General features: G+C 35.5%; 1 protein-coding gene across 2 annotated transcripts in view; it reads left to right on the plus strand.

Moving 5' to 3' along the window:
- The first annotated feature begins 2,333 nt into the window (after nucleotides 1-2,333).
- The window catches only part of LOC148955188 (glutamate receptor ionotropic, kainate 5-like), a 39,849-nt gene continuing 25,359 nt past the window's right edge, over nucleotides 2,334-16,823 (plus strand). For both annotated transcript variants that reach the window (XM_089100743.1, XM_089100752.1), the window contains exons 1-3: nucleotides 2,334-2,532; nucleotides 4,499-4,666; nucleotides 5,701-5,813. In XM_089100743.1, coding sequence (XP_088956869.1) covers nucleotides 2,334-2,532; nucleotides 4,499-4,666; nucleotides 5,701-5,813 — 480 coding nt within the window. The remainder of the gene's footprint in view (nucleotides 2,533-4,498; nucleotides 4,667-5,700; nucleotides 5,814-16,823) is intronic.

Raw genomic sequence — 16,823 nt, forward strand, 5'->3', positions numbered from 1 at the left:
TTAGTAATAAAACTACTACTGCTAACAACTCACCGCAGCACCAAGCCGCCTGAGGCCAACACAGCTACGCACGCTCCTCCTCCACCCCAATCTATCCAAAGCCTCCCTTTTTACACCCGCCCACGAAGTTCCCATTTCCTTTAAATCTTTCTTTATGACGTCCTCCCAACCCAGACGGGGACGACCTGCTTTCCGTTTAGCCCTAGATGGTTGGCCGAAAAGAACAATCTTCGGCAATCTGTCATCCTTCATCCGAACAACATGCCCTAACCACCTCAACCTTTCTTTCATTATAGACCTAGAAAGCGGTATTGAACCACATTTTTCGTATAGCCTATTGTTTGAAATACGGTCAGTCAGCCGGGTACCCAGAACAATCCTTAAGCACTTTCTCTGGAAAACATCTAGCAAATCTTCATCCGCTTTTCGGAGCGTCCATGCTTCAGAGCCATATTTGACCACTGTCATCACTGTAGCTTCTAAGATTCTAATCTTGGTTTGCAGACTTATCTTCCTATTCTTCCAGACTTTTTTAACTGTGAAAAAACACCCTGAGCCTTGGCTATTCTATTTTTAACATCTTCACTGCTCCCACCATCTTTACTAATAATACTACCAAGGTAAGTGAAACTGCTCACCTGATCAATCTTTTCATTACCCAACGTCACCTTTTCATCTTCACTTATTCCTAGCCTTAGTGACTTGGTCTTCCTAACATTAATTTTCAAACCAATACTAGCACCCTGAACTCGCAAAAACCTCTAAAACTTCATTCATTTTGCTCACACTTTAATTTAAGATGATTAAATCATCAGCATAATCTAAGTCAAGGAGACTTTTTCCTCCACATTTGATTCCATGGTTTCCCATTGCCTTTCGTTGTTCCTTAAGACAAAACCCATTAAAATAACCCATATAAAGGGAGATAGAACATAACCCTGATTAACTCCGGATTTAATATAAAACCAGCTGCTAACCTCATTTCCTACCTTAACCGCAGCAGTGTTATTCTCGTACATAACACTAATCACTTTAATGTATTTGTCTGGTATACCATACAAGGATAAAACCTTTACTAAAGCTCCTCTATCAACAGAATCGAACGCTTGCTCATAATCTATAAAACTGAGGACCAAAGGTGTTTGAAAACTTAGGCACTTCTCAATTATTAACCTAAGAGTGAAAATTTGGTTTGTTCCAATTCTTTAAAAATGACCCCTTAATCACAAAGGCCGTTAATTAGAATAAATAACTCTTATGAAAGTACTAAAAAATCTTTGGCTTAAAGAGCGAGGCATTGATCAGAAGGTGAACCCAGTCATATAGCGAATATTTTTTTGTTCGTTTTAAGTATTGATGTTGTTCCTTACTTTCAGTTGAAAAACTTGTTTTTTTATATATAATTTCTTATTTTTTTTAAATAATGATGGGAAATCCGGCGCCCCCTTCATAGCAATGTCCCTTCCCCCATGAAAACTTCCCTCATGAAAAGATCCTCCCATATAATAGGTAAGATTTTTGATAGGTAAGATTAAACTTGATGAAACTTATATATTTGAAATCAGAATTAAAATCTGATTCTTTTTATGTACCTATTGGTATCAAAATTCCGTTTTTTAGAGTTTCGGTTACCATGGAGCCGGGTGGCTCCTTACTTACAGTTCGTTACCACGAACTGTTTGATAGGTTCTATTAATACTGGCCGATGCATATCCAAGACTGGTTTTCCGGAGGAGTCCCAACTGTGTCGGGCAATGATAAAGGTCAGGTGTGAAAAGTGTGCTCTTTAAGCCTTTTAACAAAGATATGATCATTTAAAGTAGATGTACATTTATTTCAATATTACCATGTAAAATTGTGTTTCTAATTTTGGCAAAATTAATAACATGGTTTCATCGTGTTTAATCGAGAGTTTCAATTTCAAGACTTATTATTCTCTGTCCAATTGCTAAGATCTGTTCCTTTTCGCTTCAAATTAGAGTCTAACTAATTCGTCGGGCAAACAAATTTGAGTTTAAAACAGTCAAGTACTTCTGCCTATTTCCGGTCAACACATACGCTTGTTCTTTCGTTTTAGATATTCAAATGAGTTCTATTCTTCAAGAATCTTCTAGGAAAACATAGAAGCATTGTCGCGATTAATCACACATAGAAGCGGGAATTCGCACAGAGAAATAACCTTATTCTTTCTTATTAACAAAATATACTGTAGTTTTTCTTTTTCATTAGCCTTAGAATTTGTTTAAAGTTGAATCAATGACTTATGATTTCCTGTATTATAAAGTAGTTTTTTTTTTGTATTGTAGGACTCGAAGATAGAAACATATCAGAAAATGTGGCGTTTCATGGAAAATAGAAAGCCATCGGTGTTTGTTAGTTCATATGAAGAAGGCATACGTCGTGTCCTTGAAGGGAACTATGCGTTCTTTATGGAATCAAATACACTAGTTTATAACATACAGCGAAACTGCAATCTCACTCAAATTGGTGGCCTTTTAGATTCCAAGAGCTACGGTATAGCTACCCCAAAAGGTAAGAGGCTGTCTCTTTTTTACCGGTCAATCTAAAACGTGGCTATTTGCTATTTTTCCAAAATGCAAATTAAAATGTAGAATTTTTTCCACAAGTACCCAACTGCGTCAGCATTTTACTGGCTACCACCGTAATTCTGCATACAAGATTAACTAATCTTATGATACTGCACACAAACTGAAAATATTATAGTTCTTCTTGGAATTACTTTGCTTCTGTTTTCCTAAAACTGTTGAATTGAATTTTTAATGAAGTTTTCCTATAAAAAAGTTTGTTAAAGAAAAGTAGAGAGCTACATTGAACCAAAAAAGAGCGGAACAAATTCATGCAATAACAAACAGAAACAAACAGAAATTATGATCAAATGATGTTCAAAACGACCAGAAATCACAATGAATAATCATTTCAAACTTAAAACCACAGTTTATATAATTATCCAGTATGATCTTTCCCTATCCCACCCATTATAAAAACCCGGACCAAGTTGCGAGTGCTCCAGAGAACGTTTTTGCAGATAGAAACATAGGCGGCATCAGATCTTTTCACGGGTAGACAAGTCAGACTGTGATCTAATCGGAAACAAGTGGAAACCCGCTATTACGAATAATGCACTTTGTTGGAAACAATCGGAAACAGACTAACCCGCTAATGCAGAAAGAAGTGGGAGGAGCTTTTTGTTCGCACCGAGAACGAAGACCAGAAATGATCTGCGATAAGCTTACTGGATAATTATATGAACTGTGCTTAAAACGAACAGTAATTACACAAAGAGGAACAGGACTAACGCACTTTGTTCATCCGACCTTGCACTTCGATCTTAAATGATCTTACTGACAAAGTTATCCCTAAAAGCTTCTTAGTTGACTCTTTCAGCAAAAGATATTTAATTACACCTGGCACCGTGAATAAAAAAAAAGAATAGAAAAACTTCTTAAAGCCTTTTAAAAGCCAAATTGTCTGGTCGTTTTCGGTTTTATTTATTCATAGAAAGTAATTTTTGTTTGTTTTAAATTTGAATCTATATTATATATGACTTTATATATATACTATATATATGCTATATATATACTATATATATATATACATATACTATATATATATATATGCATATATATATATATATATATATATATATATATATATATATATATATATATATATATATATATATATATATATATATACATATATATATATATATATGCTATATATATACTATATTATATATAGCATATATATGACTTTATATACTCGTATGCTCTTCTTTTGTTTGATTTAGTTATTTACTTTTTTAATCTTTTTTTAAAGATTCTTTTTTTAATGGTTAATAGAAGAAACATTTGAGAGTCTTTTCATCCTGTGACATCCTGACCCCCATCCTGTTACTAACATGAACATAAAAGAACATTGATTGAAGATTTTGTTTTAAGAATCTAATTGTGTTATATTTCATTTTAACTACTTGCTGAGTTCAAGTCTTTTTTTGTAAGTCGAAAGTGACTGGAGACCTACCAGCCACAGGGGGAGGGTATTTTCCAGGGGTATTTTCCAGGGGGACTATTTTTCGAGATAAGATTTTCCGCAGGGCTGTTTTCCTCGAGGGGGGGTATTTTCCGCAGTGGCTATTTTCCACAGGAGGTATTTTCCAGGGGGATTTTCTACAAGGGTTTATCTTCCGGGGGGTTAACACCGGCTACCTTCTAGATTTCATCACGCTGAAAAGGACGAAAGAGGCTATTTTTCCAAATGTGTTTGCATAATTATTGCCATGGGACTAAAGCTTCAGAGGACTTTCGATTGATTTTTATCAGAAAGTCATATTTTTTTAGATATTAAAAAACAATTTATACTTGGAAATTGGTTGTTCTCCTCCCCAACCCTCCTGTTGGCTCTTTCCATAAATATTATGACTACTGCCAAATAAACAATTTTGTTTATAACTTTTACAATTTCTTTTATTTTCTAGGCTCACCATGGAGAGACAAAATATCTCTCGCTATTTTAGAGTTGCAAGAAAATGGTGTCATTCAACTATTGTACAACAAATGGTGGAAGGCTGGAGGCACCTGTGAGAAGGCCAATGAGAATAAGAATTCAAAGACAAACGCCCTTGCCCTTGGCCCTGATAGCATAGGTATTTTGTTCTGAAAGTAGTACCCGAGTCTGTTTTTTGTCTCTGAGATTTAAGAGTAGTGAAGATATATTACTAATTTCCTCATTTTTTCAACAGACTTGTGTTTTATAAACAGATTATATTTCCAACAGACATATATTTTGTTGCTGGGTATATCAGATTTGCCCCATACAGTACTAAATGAAGAAGTTCAGAAAGAAGTTATATATTAGTTTGAAGCCAACTACCACATACTTTCGAAAGAAAATTACTCAATATTACTATTGCTCATCGATGCCACAAGAACGAGCTGCTCCAGAACAAGTTAGAACGATCCTTGTCAGTCCCATTCTATTTAGAGCTTTACCCTGCAGTTCTTTCATAAAAATTTCCATTTTCCTCTTAATATTTTCCAATCATTTTCCAAGCCCACTCGAGGACGTCCTGTATTTCTTCACTTATCTTTCTCCCTTCTGATTTTTCCACAAACTTTCTTACAGGTATTCTGTGTTTATCTCTCTCTCTCTCTCTCTCTCTTTCTTTCTCTGTTTCTCTCTCTATATCTCTATCTCTCGATCGAGTTATAACTCTCTTTCTCTGTCATTCTTTCTCTCTTTCTCTCTCTCTCTATATATATCTATATCTATCTCTGTCTCTCACTACAACAATCTATATCTCTCTCTCTCTTTCACTTTTTTCCTTTTTTCATTTTTTCTTTTTTCTCTCCATCTCCTTAACCTAACCTCTCACTTTTTATTTACTTTCTCTCTCTCCTCTCTTCCTTCCACATTTATGCAATGGATTTACGATACTTCTTGACCGCAGCAAAGGTACGAGGACCTTTCCTTCACAAATGTCCTTGCTAAAAGTCAGATTAGCAAGCATTGCCACAATTTTAGCCACTTTTGAATTTCGGAAAGGTGCCAAGACTAGTAAGTTACTTCCTGGACTTTAGATCGAAAGGGTACCGACTCGGTACCGAAGGATTGATTTTAGTGAGAACCTGAAAAAAAATAAGGAACAAAGCAATTGAAAATAATGTTACTTTGTTTTAGGTGGAGTATTTGTTGTCCTAATTTGTGGCCTTGCATTTTCTCTTCTAATATCTGTTCTTGAATTCTGCTGGAAAACACGGCATATGGAGCCAGTTACTTATGATCCACAATCGGTAAGGAAATTTTTTTACTGGTTAAAACTTATTGGGACTTATTAAAACTTAATAACATATTAAAATAATATACTTATCTTGCTAAAACATACTTCTTGGTCTCTGAAGCACCATACGTTTCGTTTTCCTACGTCGACAAAAAGCTATTGTCTCAACTTTTGGGTGGTTTTATTCAGGATACCTAGCTTTTGAAAAAGCATTATTTGAATTCTGATACACTTTAAGGGAGGCTGAAACCAAGAAATTTTAAACTGAAGAAAAAGCGCTCAACTATGGTCCGGGCCTACCAGAGAAGGAAGACAGGTTGGGTGTGTGCTCTTTCTTTTCATCATAATTTTATTATAGAAAATACAAGGAAAATTAAGCTATTTTAAGCACATTTAATATGATTAATTAAAAAAAAATCCGAAAAAGAAGTTTTTTCGAAGAAAAATAAAGGCCGTATTAAACTCAAGATCAGAAGAAATAGAAACCTACAATAAATCAAACTCAAATAAACCAGAAACTATATTAAAGAATATAAGAAACAAAAAACGAACAGAAATTAAATAAACAATCATAGAAAAAAAACAGGCAACAGGTACTAATATAAATGAATAAATAAACCTTAAAACGATTGTACCTTAAGTTGAATATGCAAATCAAGCTTATAACGTATACAAATATTTTGCTATTGAAGTATAAATGAAAAACGAACAGAAATTAAATAAACACTCATGGCAAACAAACACATAATAGGCACTAATATAAATGAGTAAACAAATCTTAAAACTAGTGAAACTTAAATTGAATAAGCAAATCATGCTTGAAACAAACAAAAATCTATACAAGCAAGAGTTTGGGTTTTGCGTCTTTCTCTCACTGCAAAAGTCTAAAACCTACTGCTTCATTGGCACTTTACTGAAAACTATGTGTTTTGAACATTCTTGGCAATTACAAATAAAATCAAACTGAATGTTTGATATATAATGCTATTAATTGTTGGAAGATCATCACTTCGTGATTTTATTTTACTGTAATTTTATTTTATTTTCAATGCTGTAATAACCAGAAAAGAAAATATTTTTAATATAATTCGTTGTTAGTGAAGCGGCAATGACGCAGTAGGCTTTAGACTTCTACAGTTAGGGATGGGGACAGTATCCAAACTCTTGTTTGGAGTGAAGCTATATTTGTCTTGGAAAGAACTAATAAAATTAAACTGAATATTTGATATATAATGATATTAGTTGCTGAAAGCTCACCAGTTCAAAATTTAATTTTACTACAATTTTTATGCTTATTTTCAATGTTGTAATAAGTACAAAAGAAAATAATTGTAATATAATTCGTTTTCAGTAAAGCGCCAATGAGGCAGGAGGTTTTAGACTTTTACAGTGAGAGGAGGAGGCAAAATCCAAACCCTTCTTTGTATTGATTTTTGTTCGTTTCAATCTTGATTTGCATATTCAATCTAATTTTCACTCGTCTTAAGATTTAGTTATACATCTATATTAGTACCTATTGTGTGTTTGTTTGCTCTGATTGTTTATTTAATTTCTGTTCGTTTTCGGTTTCATTATAATTTCAATAGAAAAATATTTCTGATAGTGTTAAGCTCGAGTTGCATATTTAATTTAAGCTTTACTCGTTTTAAGATTTATTTGTTCATTTTTACTAGTACCTGTTGAATGTTTTTTGCTATGATTGCATATAAAGTTTCTGGTCGTTTGGGTTTCATTTTTTTTAATAGTAATTTCTGGTCTTTTTTAATTTTAGTTATATTATATTTATATTTATTTTTATATTAAGTTATTTTTTTTAATTAATTTCTGTTCGTTTTTGTTTGCCCTAGTTTCAACTTATTTTAGAATAATTTTTTATTTCAATTAATTAACAGTTTTGGAAAGAACTAATAAAATTAAACTTAATATTTGATATATAATGATATTGATTGCTGATAGCTCATCAGTTCATAATTTAACTTTGCTACAAATTTAATTTTTATTTCCAATGTTGTAATAAGTACAAAAGAAAATAATTGTAATATAATTCGTTTTCAGTAAAGCGCCAATGAGGCAATGAGGAGTTGAATGTTTTTTGCTATGATTGCATATAAAGTTTCTGGTCGTTTGGGTTTCATTTTTTTTAATAGTAATTTCTGGTCTTTTTTACTTTGAGTTATAGTAGATTTCTATTTCTTTTTATCTTAAGTTATTTTTTTTAATTAATTTCTGTTCGTTTTTGTTTGCCCTAGTTTCAACTTATTTTAGAATAATTTTTTATTTCAATTAATTAACAGTTTTGGCAAGAACTAATAAAATTAAACTGAATATTTGATATATAATGATATTAATTGCTGAAAGCTTATCAGTTCAAACTTTAATTTTACTACAAATTTTATGTTTATTTTCAATATTGTAATAAGTACAAAAGAAAATAATTGTAATATAATTCGTTTTCAGTAAAGCGCCAATGAGGCAGGAGGCTTTAGACTTTTACAGCGAGAGGAGGAGGAAAAATCCAAACCCTTCTTTGTATTGATTTTTGTTCGTTTCAATCTTGATTTGCATATTCAATCTAATTTTCACTCGTCTTAAGATTTAGTTATACATCTATATTAGTACCTATTGTGTGTTTGTTTGCTCTGATTGTTTATTTAATTTCTGTTCGTTCTCGGTTTCATTATAATTTCAATAAAAAAATATTTCTGATAGTGTTAAGCTCGAGTTGCATATTTAATTTAAGCTTTACTCGTTTTAAGATTTATTTGTTCATTTTTACTAGTACCTGTTGAATGTTTTTTGCTATGATTGCATATAAAGTTTCTGGTCGTTTGGGGTTCATTTTTTTTAATATTAATTTGTGGTGTTTTTTAATTTGAGTTATAGTATATTTATATTTCTTCTGATCTTAAGTTATTTTTTTTAATTAATTTCTGTTCGTTTTTGTTTGCCCTAGTTTCAACTTATTTTAGAATAATTTTTTATTTAAATAAATTAACAGTTTTAGCAAGAGCTAATAAAATTAAACTGAATATTTGATATATAATGATATTACTTGCTGAAAGGTCACCGGCTCAAGATTATGTTTCACCCAGGACTGAATTTAAAGCTTTGACGCTTCTAGGCCCAACCGTTTTTGCCGCTACGTTTTTGCAAGATTTTTGGGGAAATCCTCAAAACCTTGGGAATAGGGCAAAGCCGCAGCGCCTAGTGGGCTTGTTGATAAATCCTAGTCTGGTTTCACTGCAATTTTTGTTTTATTTCAATATTGTAATAAGTACAAAAGAGAATATTTGTAATATAATTCGTTTTAGTAAAGTACCAAATACGCTGTAGACCTTGTGCTTTTACCGTTAGGGAAACGGGCAGTAGCCATACTCTTGTTTGAAGTGAAGAAGTTTGGGAAAGAGATAATAAAATTAAACTAAATTCCCATGATTTTTGGATAAGAATATCTTTAATAATTTTTTTCGGTTGGAGGGGGGCATAGAGGGAGGGCACTTTGTCAGCTCCCATGATTTTTGGAATAAAATATCGTTAATGAGTTTTCTAGGGGAAGGGGTCGGGCCAGGGAGGGAGGGCCAGGGGTCAGTTCCCATGATTTATCGTTGATAATTTTGGGGAGAGGAGGAGATATTGGGTCATGGAGGACCCCGGGTAAGCTCCCATAAGTCTTGAAATAAATTATTGTTAATAAAATATTTTTGCGGGGGGGTTGGGCCATGGAGTTCCAGGGATGAGTTGCCATAATTTTTACAAAAATATCGTTAACAAGTTGTTTTAGTTTTTAGGGGATGGGGTTGGGCCATGCAGTGAAGACCAGGGGTCAGCTCGCTTAATTTTTGGAGTAAAATATCGTTCATAAGTTTTTTGAGTGGGGGTGGGGGTTTGGCTTATCTGATCTTCAAACTATTTTCAAACCATCGCATAAAAACCTTACATGCCTCATGGAGATAACATGCAACACTTGCCCCAGGGCTTGGTGGGCCTCTGTTGACCCTGGAGGTTTTTTTAATCGATCCTTTGAGTTTTTATAACAAAATGGTTATCTCAAAAATTCGATCAGATGGATTTGAGGTAAAGATAGCAGGAGGGTTAGTTGCCTCCCGGTCTGTTTTGATTCTTAAAAAAGAAACTGGAACTTTCAATTTCCAATAGAATGAGCCCCATTTGGGGAAAAGACGGTTGGTGGGGGGGGGCTATTTTCCATCAGAATACTTTTGACTCTCTCAAAAAGGGAACTAGAGCTTTAAATTCTAGTCATTTGAGTTTCCCTCCGAAGTTTACTTTTTCCATAAGAACTCCGAAATTTATCTTTTATGCCTCCGGACATAATTTACAATCCTTACCACCGGGCTCTGGGGGGGATTAATTGACCCCGAAGTCTTTTTAACTGATTGTTGGACAATTTAAAAAAAATGGCTATCTCAAAATTTTGATTGAATGCATTTGGAAAAATAGGGTGTTTTTAAGGGGGGAGGGTATATGCCCCCTCCGTTCACTTTTGTCTCTTAAAAAGTAACTAGAACTTTCAATTTCAAATCAAATTATCCACCTCTGAAGTTTATACGATCACTCCTTACATAAAAACCTTAAATGCCCCCGATGCATAACTTACAACACTTGCCCACTCGCTCTGGGTGGTTGTGTCAAACCCAGAGTTTTTTTTTATAAACTATTTTGAACAAAATGACTATCTTCAATATTTTGTTCGGATGCATTTAGGGAAAAACTGGCCATGGAGCGGTAGGGGGGGGGCTTGTAGCCCTCAGATCATATTTGACTCTTAAAAGGGCACTAGAAATTCCGATTTACAATCGAATGAGCCCCCTCTGAAGTTTATGCTACCATCCCTTCCATAAATACCTTATATGCCCCGGGGGGATAACTTACAACACTTGCCCCTGGGTTCGGGGGGGCTGTGTTATTCCTGGAGTGTTTTTTATATGATTTTTGTTCAATTTTGAACAAAATGGCTATATAAATAATTTGATCGGGCGCATTGGTAGATGCCCCCGATTACTTTTGACTTTTAAAAAGGTAACTCAATTTCCAATCTAATGAGCTACCTCTGAACTTTATGCGACCAACCCTTACATTTAAACCTTATATGCCCCCGGGGCATAACTTAAAATGCTTGCCACTTGGTTCTGGGGCGTTTTGTCTACCCTGGTCTTTTTGTTATCTGATGTTTGAACTATTTTCAATAACATGGCTATCTCAAAATTTTTATTGGATGGGTTTGGAGAAAAAAGGGCGGAGGGATAGTTGACCTCCGATCTCTTTTGACTCTTAAAAAGTGATCTAAAACTTTCATTTTCCAATCAAATGAACTCCGTCTGAAGTTTATACGAGCAGCCCTTCCATAAAAAAAGATATATGCCCCCAGGGCATAACTTACAACGCCTGCCCCTTTGCCCTGGGATGGTTGTGTCAACCCCGGGATTTTTTTTTATCTAATCCTTGAACTAAGATTAAAATTCTTGTCGGATGCATTTCGGAAAAAAAGGGCGTGGGGGCTGTTTGCCCTCTGATCCCTTTTGACTCCTAAAAAGGGCACTATAACTTCCGATTTCCAATCGAACGAGACCGTCCGAAGTTTATACGGCCATCCCTTCCATATGAGGCGCCTATAGAGAAAAAATCGAGCCTAATGGCTTTGAATTTGGTAGGGGGAGGCTAGTTCCCATCGAATCACTTGAGTTTTGAAAAGGAAATTAGAGCTTTCAATTTTAAATCATTTGAGTCCCATCCAAAGTTTAAACGACCAACTTTTCCGTAAAAATCTTATATGCCCCCGGGGTATAAGTTACAACCCTTCCCGGGTTTCGGGGGGAGGTAAATTGGCCCCGAAGTTTTGTCATCTGATCATTGGACTATTTCAAACAAAATGGCTATCTCAAAATTTTGATAGGATACATTTGGGGGAAAGAGGGTGAGGGGGGGGGAATATGCACGCCGATCCCTTTTGATGACTTTTAAAAAGGTAAATAGAAATTTCAATTTCTAATCAAATGATCCGTTTCTGATGTTTTTACGACTATCCCTTACATAAAAGCTATCTGTCCCCGGAGCATAACTTACAACACTTCCCCGGGCTCTGGGGGGTTGTTTTGATCTCACAATTTTTGTTATTTGATCTTTAAACTATTTCGAACAAAATGGCTATCTCAAAATTTTGGTCGGATGCATTTGGGGAAAAGTGGTCTTAGGGGGGGGGATTATTTGCCCTACGGTCACTTTTGACTCTTAAAAAGGGCGCTAGAAATTCCGATTTACAATCAAATGAGCCTCCTTAGTTTATACTACCATCACTTCCATAAAACTTTGTATGCTCCCGGGGCATAATTTACAGCACTTGTTCCCAGGTTCTGGTGGGCTGTGTTATCTCTGGAGTCTTCGTTATATTATCTTTGGTCTATTTTGAACAAAAAGGCTATATAAAAAAATTCAATCGGATGTATTTGGGGAAATGGGGGTTGGCGGGGGGAAGCTAGTTGCCATCAGATCACTTTTGACTCTTAAAAAGAAAATTAGAGCTTTCAATTTCTGATCATTTGCATCCCCTTGGGGGTTAATACGACCAGTTTGTCCATAAAATCTATATGCCCCCAGAGCATAAGTTACAACCCTTCCCCGGACTCTGTGGGGGGATATGCTGACCCCAAAGTTTTTGCTATCTGAACGTTGGACTATTTCAAATAACCTGGCAATCTCAAAATTTTGATCGGATGCATTTGGGGAAAAGAGGGTGCGTATGTGTATGTGTTGGATAGGGGGGATGCCCGCCGACCACTTTTGATGACACTTAAAAAGGTAAATAGAAATTTCAATTTTTAATCAAATGATCCACCTCTGATGTTCTTACGACCATCCCTTACATAAAAGTTTATCTGTCCCCGGAGCATAACTTCCCAGCACTTCCCTGGGCTCTGGGGGGTTGTGTTGATCCCTGAGTATTTGTTATTTGATCTTTTAACTATTTTGATTAAAATGGCTGTCTCTAAATTTTTATCAGATGCATTAGGGGAAAAGTGGCCTTAGGGGAGGGGATTTGCCCTACGATTACTTTTGACTCTTGAAAAGGGCACTGGAAATTCTGGTTTACAATCAAGTGAGCCACCTCCGTAGTTTACACTACCATCCCATCCATAAAACTTTATATACCACCAGGGCATAATTTACAATCATTTGAGTCCTCTCCGAGGTTAATACTACCAGTTCGTCCATAAAAAACTTTATATGCCCTCAGGGCATAAGTTACAGCCCCGCCCACGGGCTCGAGGGGGGGGGGATTTTGACCCCAAAGATTTTGTTATCTGATCTTTGGACTATTACAAACAAACTGGCAATCTAAAAAATTGTAATCGGGTGCATTTGGGGAAAAGAGGGTGTGTGTGTGGGGGGGGGCGTTAGATGCTCTCCGATCCCTTTTGACTCATAAAAAGGTAACTAGAACTTCCAATTTCCATTTAAATGAGCCACCTCTGAAGCTTATACGACCTATCCTTACATAAAAACCTTATATGCCCCCCGGGGCATAACTTAAAACACTTACCCCCAGGCTGTGGGGGTTTGTTTCGACCCCGGAGTTCTTATTATCTGATATTTGAACTATTTTTAACAAAATTACTATCTCAAAATTTTTATTGGATGGGTTTGGGGAAAAGGGCGTGGGGAGGGGGCTTATTGCCCTTTGATTTCTTTTGACTCTTTAAAAGTGAACTAGAACTTTCAATTTCCAATCAAATAAGCCCTCTCTGAAATTTATACGAGCATCTCTTCTATAAGAACCATATATGACCCAAGTGCATAGTGCATAACTTACAACGCCTGTCCCTTGGGCCCTGGGGGTTGTCTCGACCCTGGAGTTTTTATTATCGGATGCTTGAATTATTTATAAAAAAAATGGCTATCTAAAAGTTTGTATCGGATGGGTTTTGAAAAAAAGGGCGTTGGGATTGGAGGGCTAATTGCCCTCCAATCTTTTTGACTCTGAAAAAATAAACTAGAACTTTTAATTTCTAATCAAATTAGCCCTCTCTCAAGTTTATAAAAGCATTCCTTGTATAAGAACCATATATGCCCCAGGGCATAACTTACTACCCCTGCTTCTTTGCCCTGGGAGGGTTGTGTCGACCCCGGAGTTTGTATTTTTAAATGATCTTTGAACTATTTTTAACAAAATGGCTATCTCAAAATTTGTATCGGATGTATTTGGAGAAAATAAGGCGTGGGGGAGGGGCTAGCTTTAGTCCGATCACTTTTGACTCTTTAAAAGGGCACTAAGACTCCCGATTTCTAATCGAATGAGCCCCCCTTGAAGTTTATACGACAACCCGTTCCATACGACACAAGTGCCTCTGGGAAAGAAAATAAATAAATAAAACATTGGAGCTGTATGGCCTTTACTATAGGCATCGCTATAGCGTTGCCTCTGATGCTTGACTATGGCAAAATAAGTGTGACATGTCCTCTGATTTGTAAAACCGAAATCCAAAGTGGTAAAACCGAACCCAAATACCTGAACCACTCCATAAATGTGCGTTGCTTTGGCCTTATTGTACTTGCAATAGTTCTGACACAAAAACTAACCCCATACCTGAGTTTTTCTGAAAAACATAAGAAAAGTATTAATTCCCTTCCACTGGCCACCCAAGCAAAATCTGATTTTGATCATGCGTCGGACGTGCAATGTATGTGACTTCGGTTCTAGGGGTTTACCCCTCCCCCTCCCCCGGAAATTACTGCCTGCAAAATACCCCCCGCGGAAAATACCCCCTGGAAAATAGCCCCGCGGAAAATACCCCTTGACCCCCCCCCCCCTGGAAAATAACCCCCGTGGAAAATAAGACGTTCCAAATCTGAGAATTTTATTTGAGTTTTCTTTTTTAATTTCTGTAGGGGGAAGGAATTTTGGTACTTGTGTTTTATGCGCCACTTACTCAAGTTTGCGCTGTGTAAAATTCGAGAACAAACCCTTTTTTTCGTTAGTTTCTTCTTTACTTTAAAAATAAATTTGGGCTTTATATTTGCACTTTAGAGGGGAGATAGAGTATAGCGGGTCTGCAAGCAAAATGTGTTCGGTACCATTATTTTACATATTAGAAAGAGAGACAGATAAGTGTATTTTAAAGCCAAATATACGGCCATGAATACAGTAGAATAACATAAATGAAAGACACAATTAACAAACTTTGATCAGCGATCATCATGAAGCACATAAATAAAACACTGCATTAACCTAATAATAGTACTTAATCCTTGGAAATACGGTTATTGAAAAAAAAAACACTTAACGCTTGGAGAAAACATTGAAATGAAACATTACATTTACTTTATACTGGGATTTTTTTTAACAAAATTTCGAAATACCTCACTATTCATCTGTAGTTTTTTAGTGGCCATATACCTAGAAGGAATTGTTTTCTGATGTCAAACTGTCTAAATACTTTACCCCCCCTCCCTTTATGTGCAAAAATATAGCCCAAATTATATATTTACCATATATTCTGTAACATGTCTTTGTCTTGTCTCTCGCTAAGCGGAAAAAAACTAACGAAGTAACCGGTTTGTTCTCGAGATTTATACAGCGTAAACTTGGGTGAGTGACGCATAATACAAAAGTACCAAAACTGTTTCCTCCAACGGAAATTTAAAAAAAATAAAACTCAAATAAAATTTGCAAATTTTTAAAGCCTTATTTTCCACGGGGGGGGGGGGGGATTTCCGCTTTTGGTATTTTCCACGGGGTGTATTTTCCGGGGGATATTTTCCGAGGGGGTTATTTTCCGGGGAGTATATTCTGTGGGGGGGGGGTATTTTACGGGGGGTATTCTCCGTGGCTAGGGTATTTTTCGGGGGGTAATTTTTAGCGGGAGGGGGTAAACACGGGCCACCTGTGACTTCTATGGTGGATGAGATTTGAACCAGCTTACTTATTTGTGTTTATGGGAGTCATATTCTGCTTAGAAAGCTTTGGTGAAGTGGTATTAACGATTTGCAATGATAATAGTCTCGCCGCTCTAGAAGAAACCCAGTTTTCAAACCATTAAGAATTTCAGAGAAACCATCAGCATTTGCACCAGCTCATTTAAACAGATTGTGGCGGGGGTAAGGTCAATCAGACGGCAAAGATTTCAAACGTAGTGAAACGGAGCATGAGTGGACGTCTGCATCATAGGCAGCGCAATCGCGCTGCCTAAGTAAAGAATTTAAAAACGAAAGAGCTATTTTAGAGAAAAAATTAGCACACAATTTAGCCCAATGACAACTTTGGCTACTCTCAAGAATCAAAAAATGACTTAGTGATATTCAAGATGTTGTGTACAGTTAAAGGAAAGAGTGAATCTACTGACTTCTTTGTAATGAGGAGATATTAAAAAAAAACATAGACGAAAATAAATTTTACTAAAACATATAAAAATGCAACTATTTCAAAGGCATATTTCTCATTCACAGGATTCCATTCAATTAGTAATTTGCAAACACTTGGGGCCTGAAAATTGGTCTGAATTGAAAAATTGGTCCAACTTCAAGTAATCCCATAATGAATACGAAAGTAAATGTTTCTGAAAGCATCAAACAATTAGGTATAATCTCTTGAGTTATTTTAAATTCTTTTATCTTGAAGCTGCATTAAACTATACTAGAAACTTAGTATGTCGTGGCATATAATGAAGTTTTCGTTACGAGAAGCTATAGTTTATCATATTCCGACTTACTAACTTGCAATTAGAGATTATGTTGCAGATCAAACAAACCTAAATATGTCCTTTATGATAGCATACCTTTGTTCATCATACATGATGTAAACAGCTCGCACCGTTTTTTGGTAACTGATCAAATTACCAAATTACTTGTAAATGGTTGATAAAGAATTAGTTTTAACTTCGATTTTATTTTAGTATGAAAAGGATCTCAATTATTTTTTCTCGTCCTACGAAATTCGAATAAAACCGTGATGTTGGCAATATTTAACATACAGATTAAAAGCTGAAATGACATAAATCAAGCCCCTGTGTGT

Source organism: Artemia sp. Qi Xiang Cuo, chromosome 2, assembly GCF_049724085.1.
Source record: "Artemia sp. Qi Xiang Cuo chromosome 2, ASM4972408v1, whole genome shotgun sequence".
NCBI lineage: Eukaryota > Metazoa > Arthropoda > Branchiopoda > Anostraca > Artemiidae > Artemia > Artemia sp. Qi Xiang Cuo.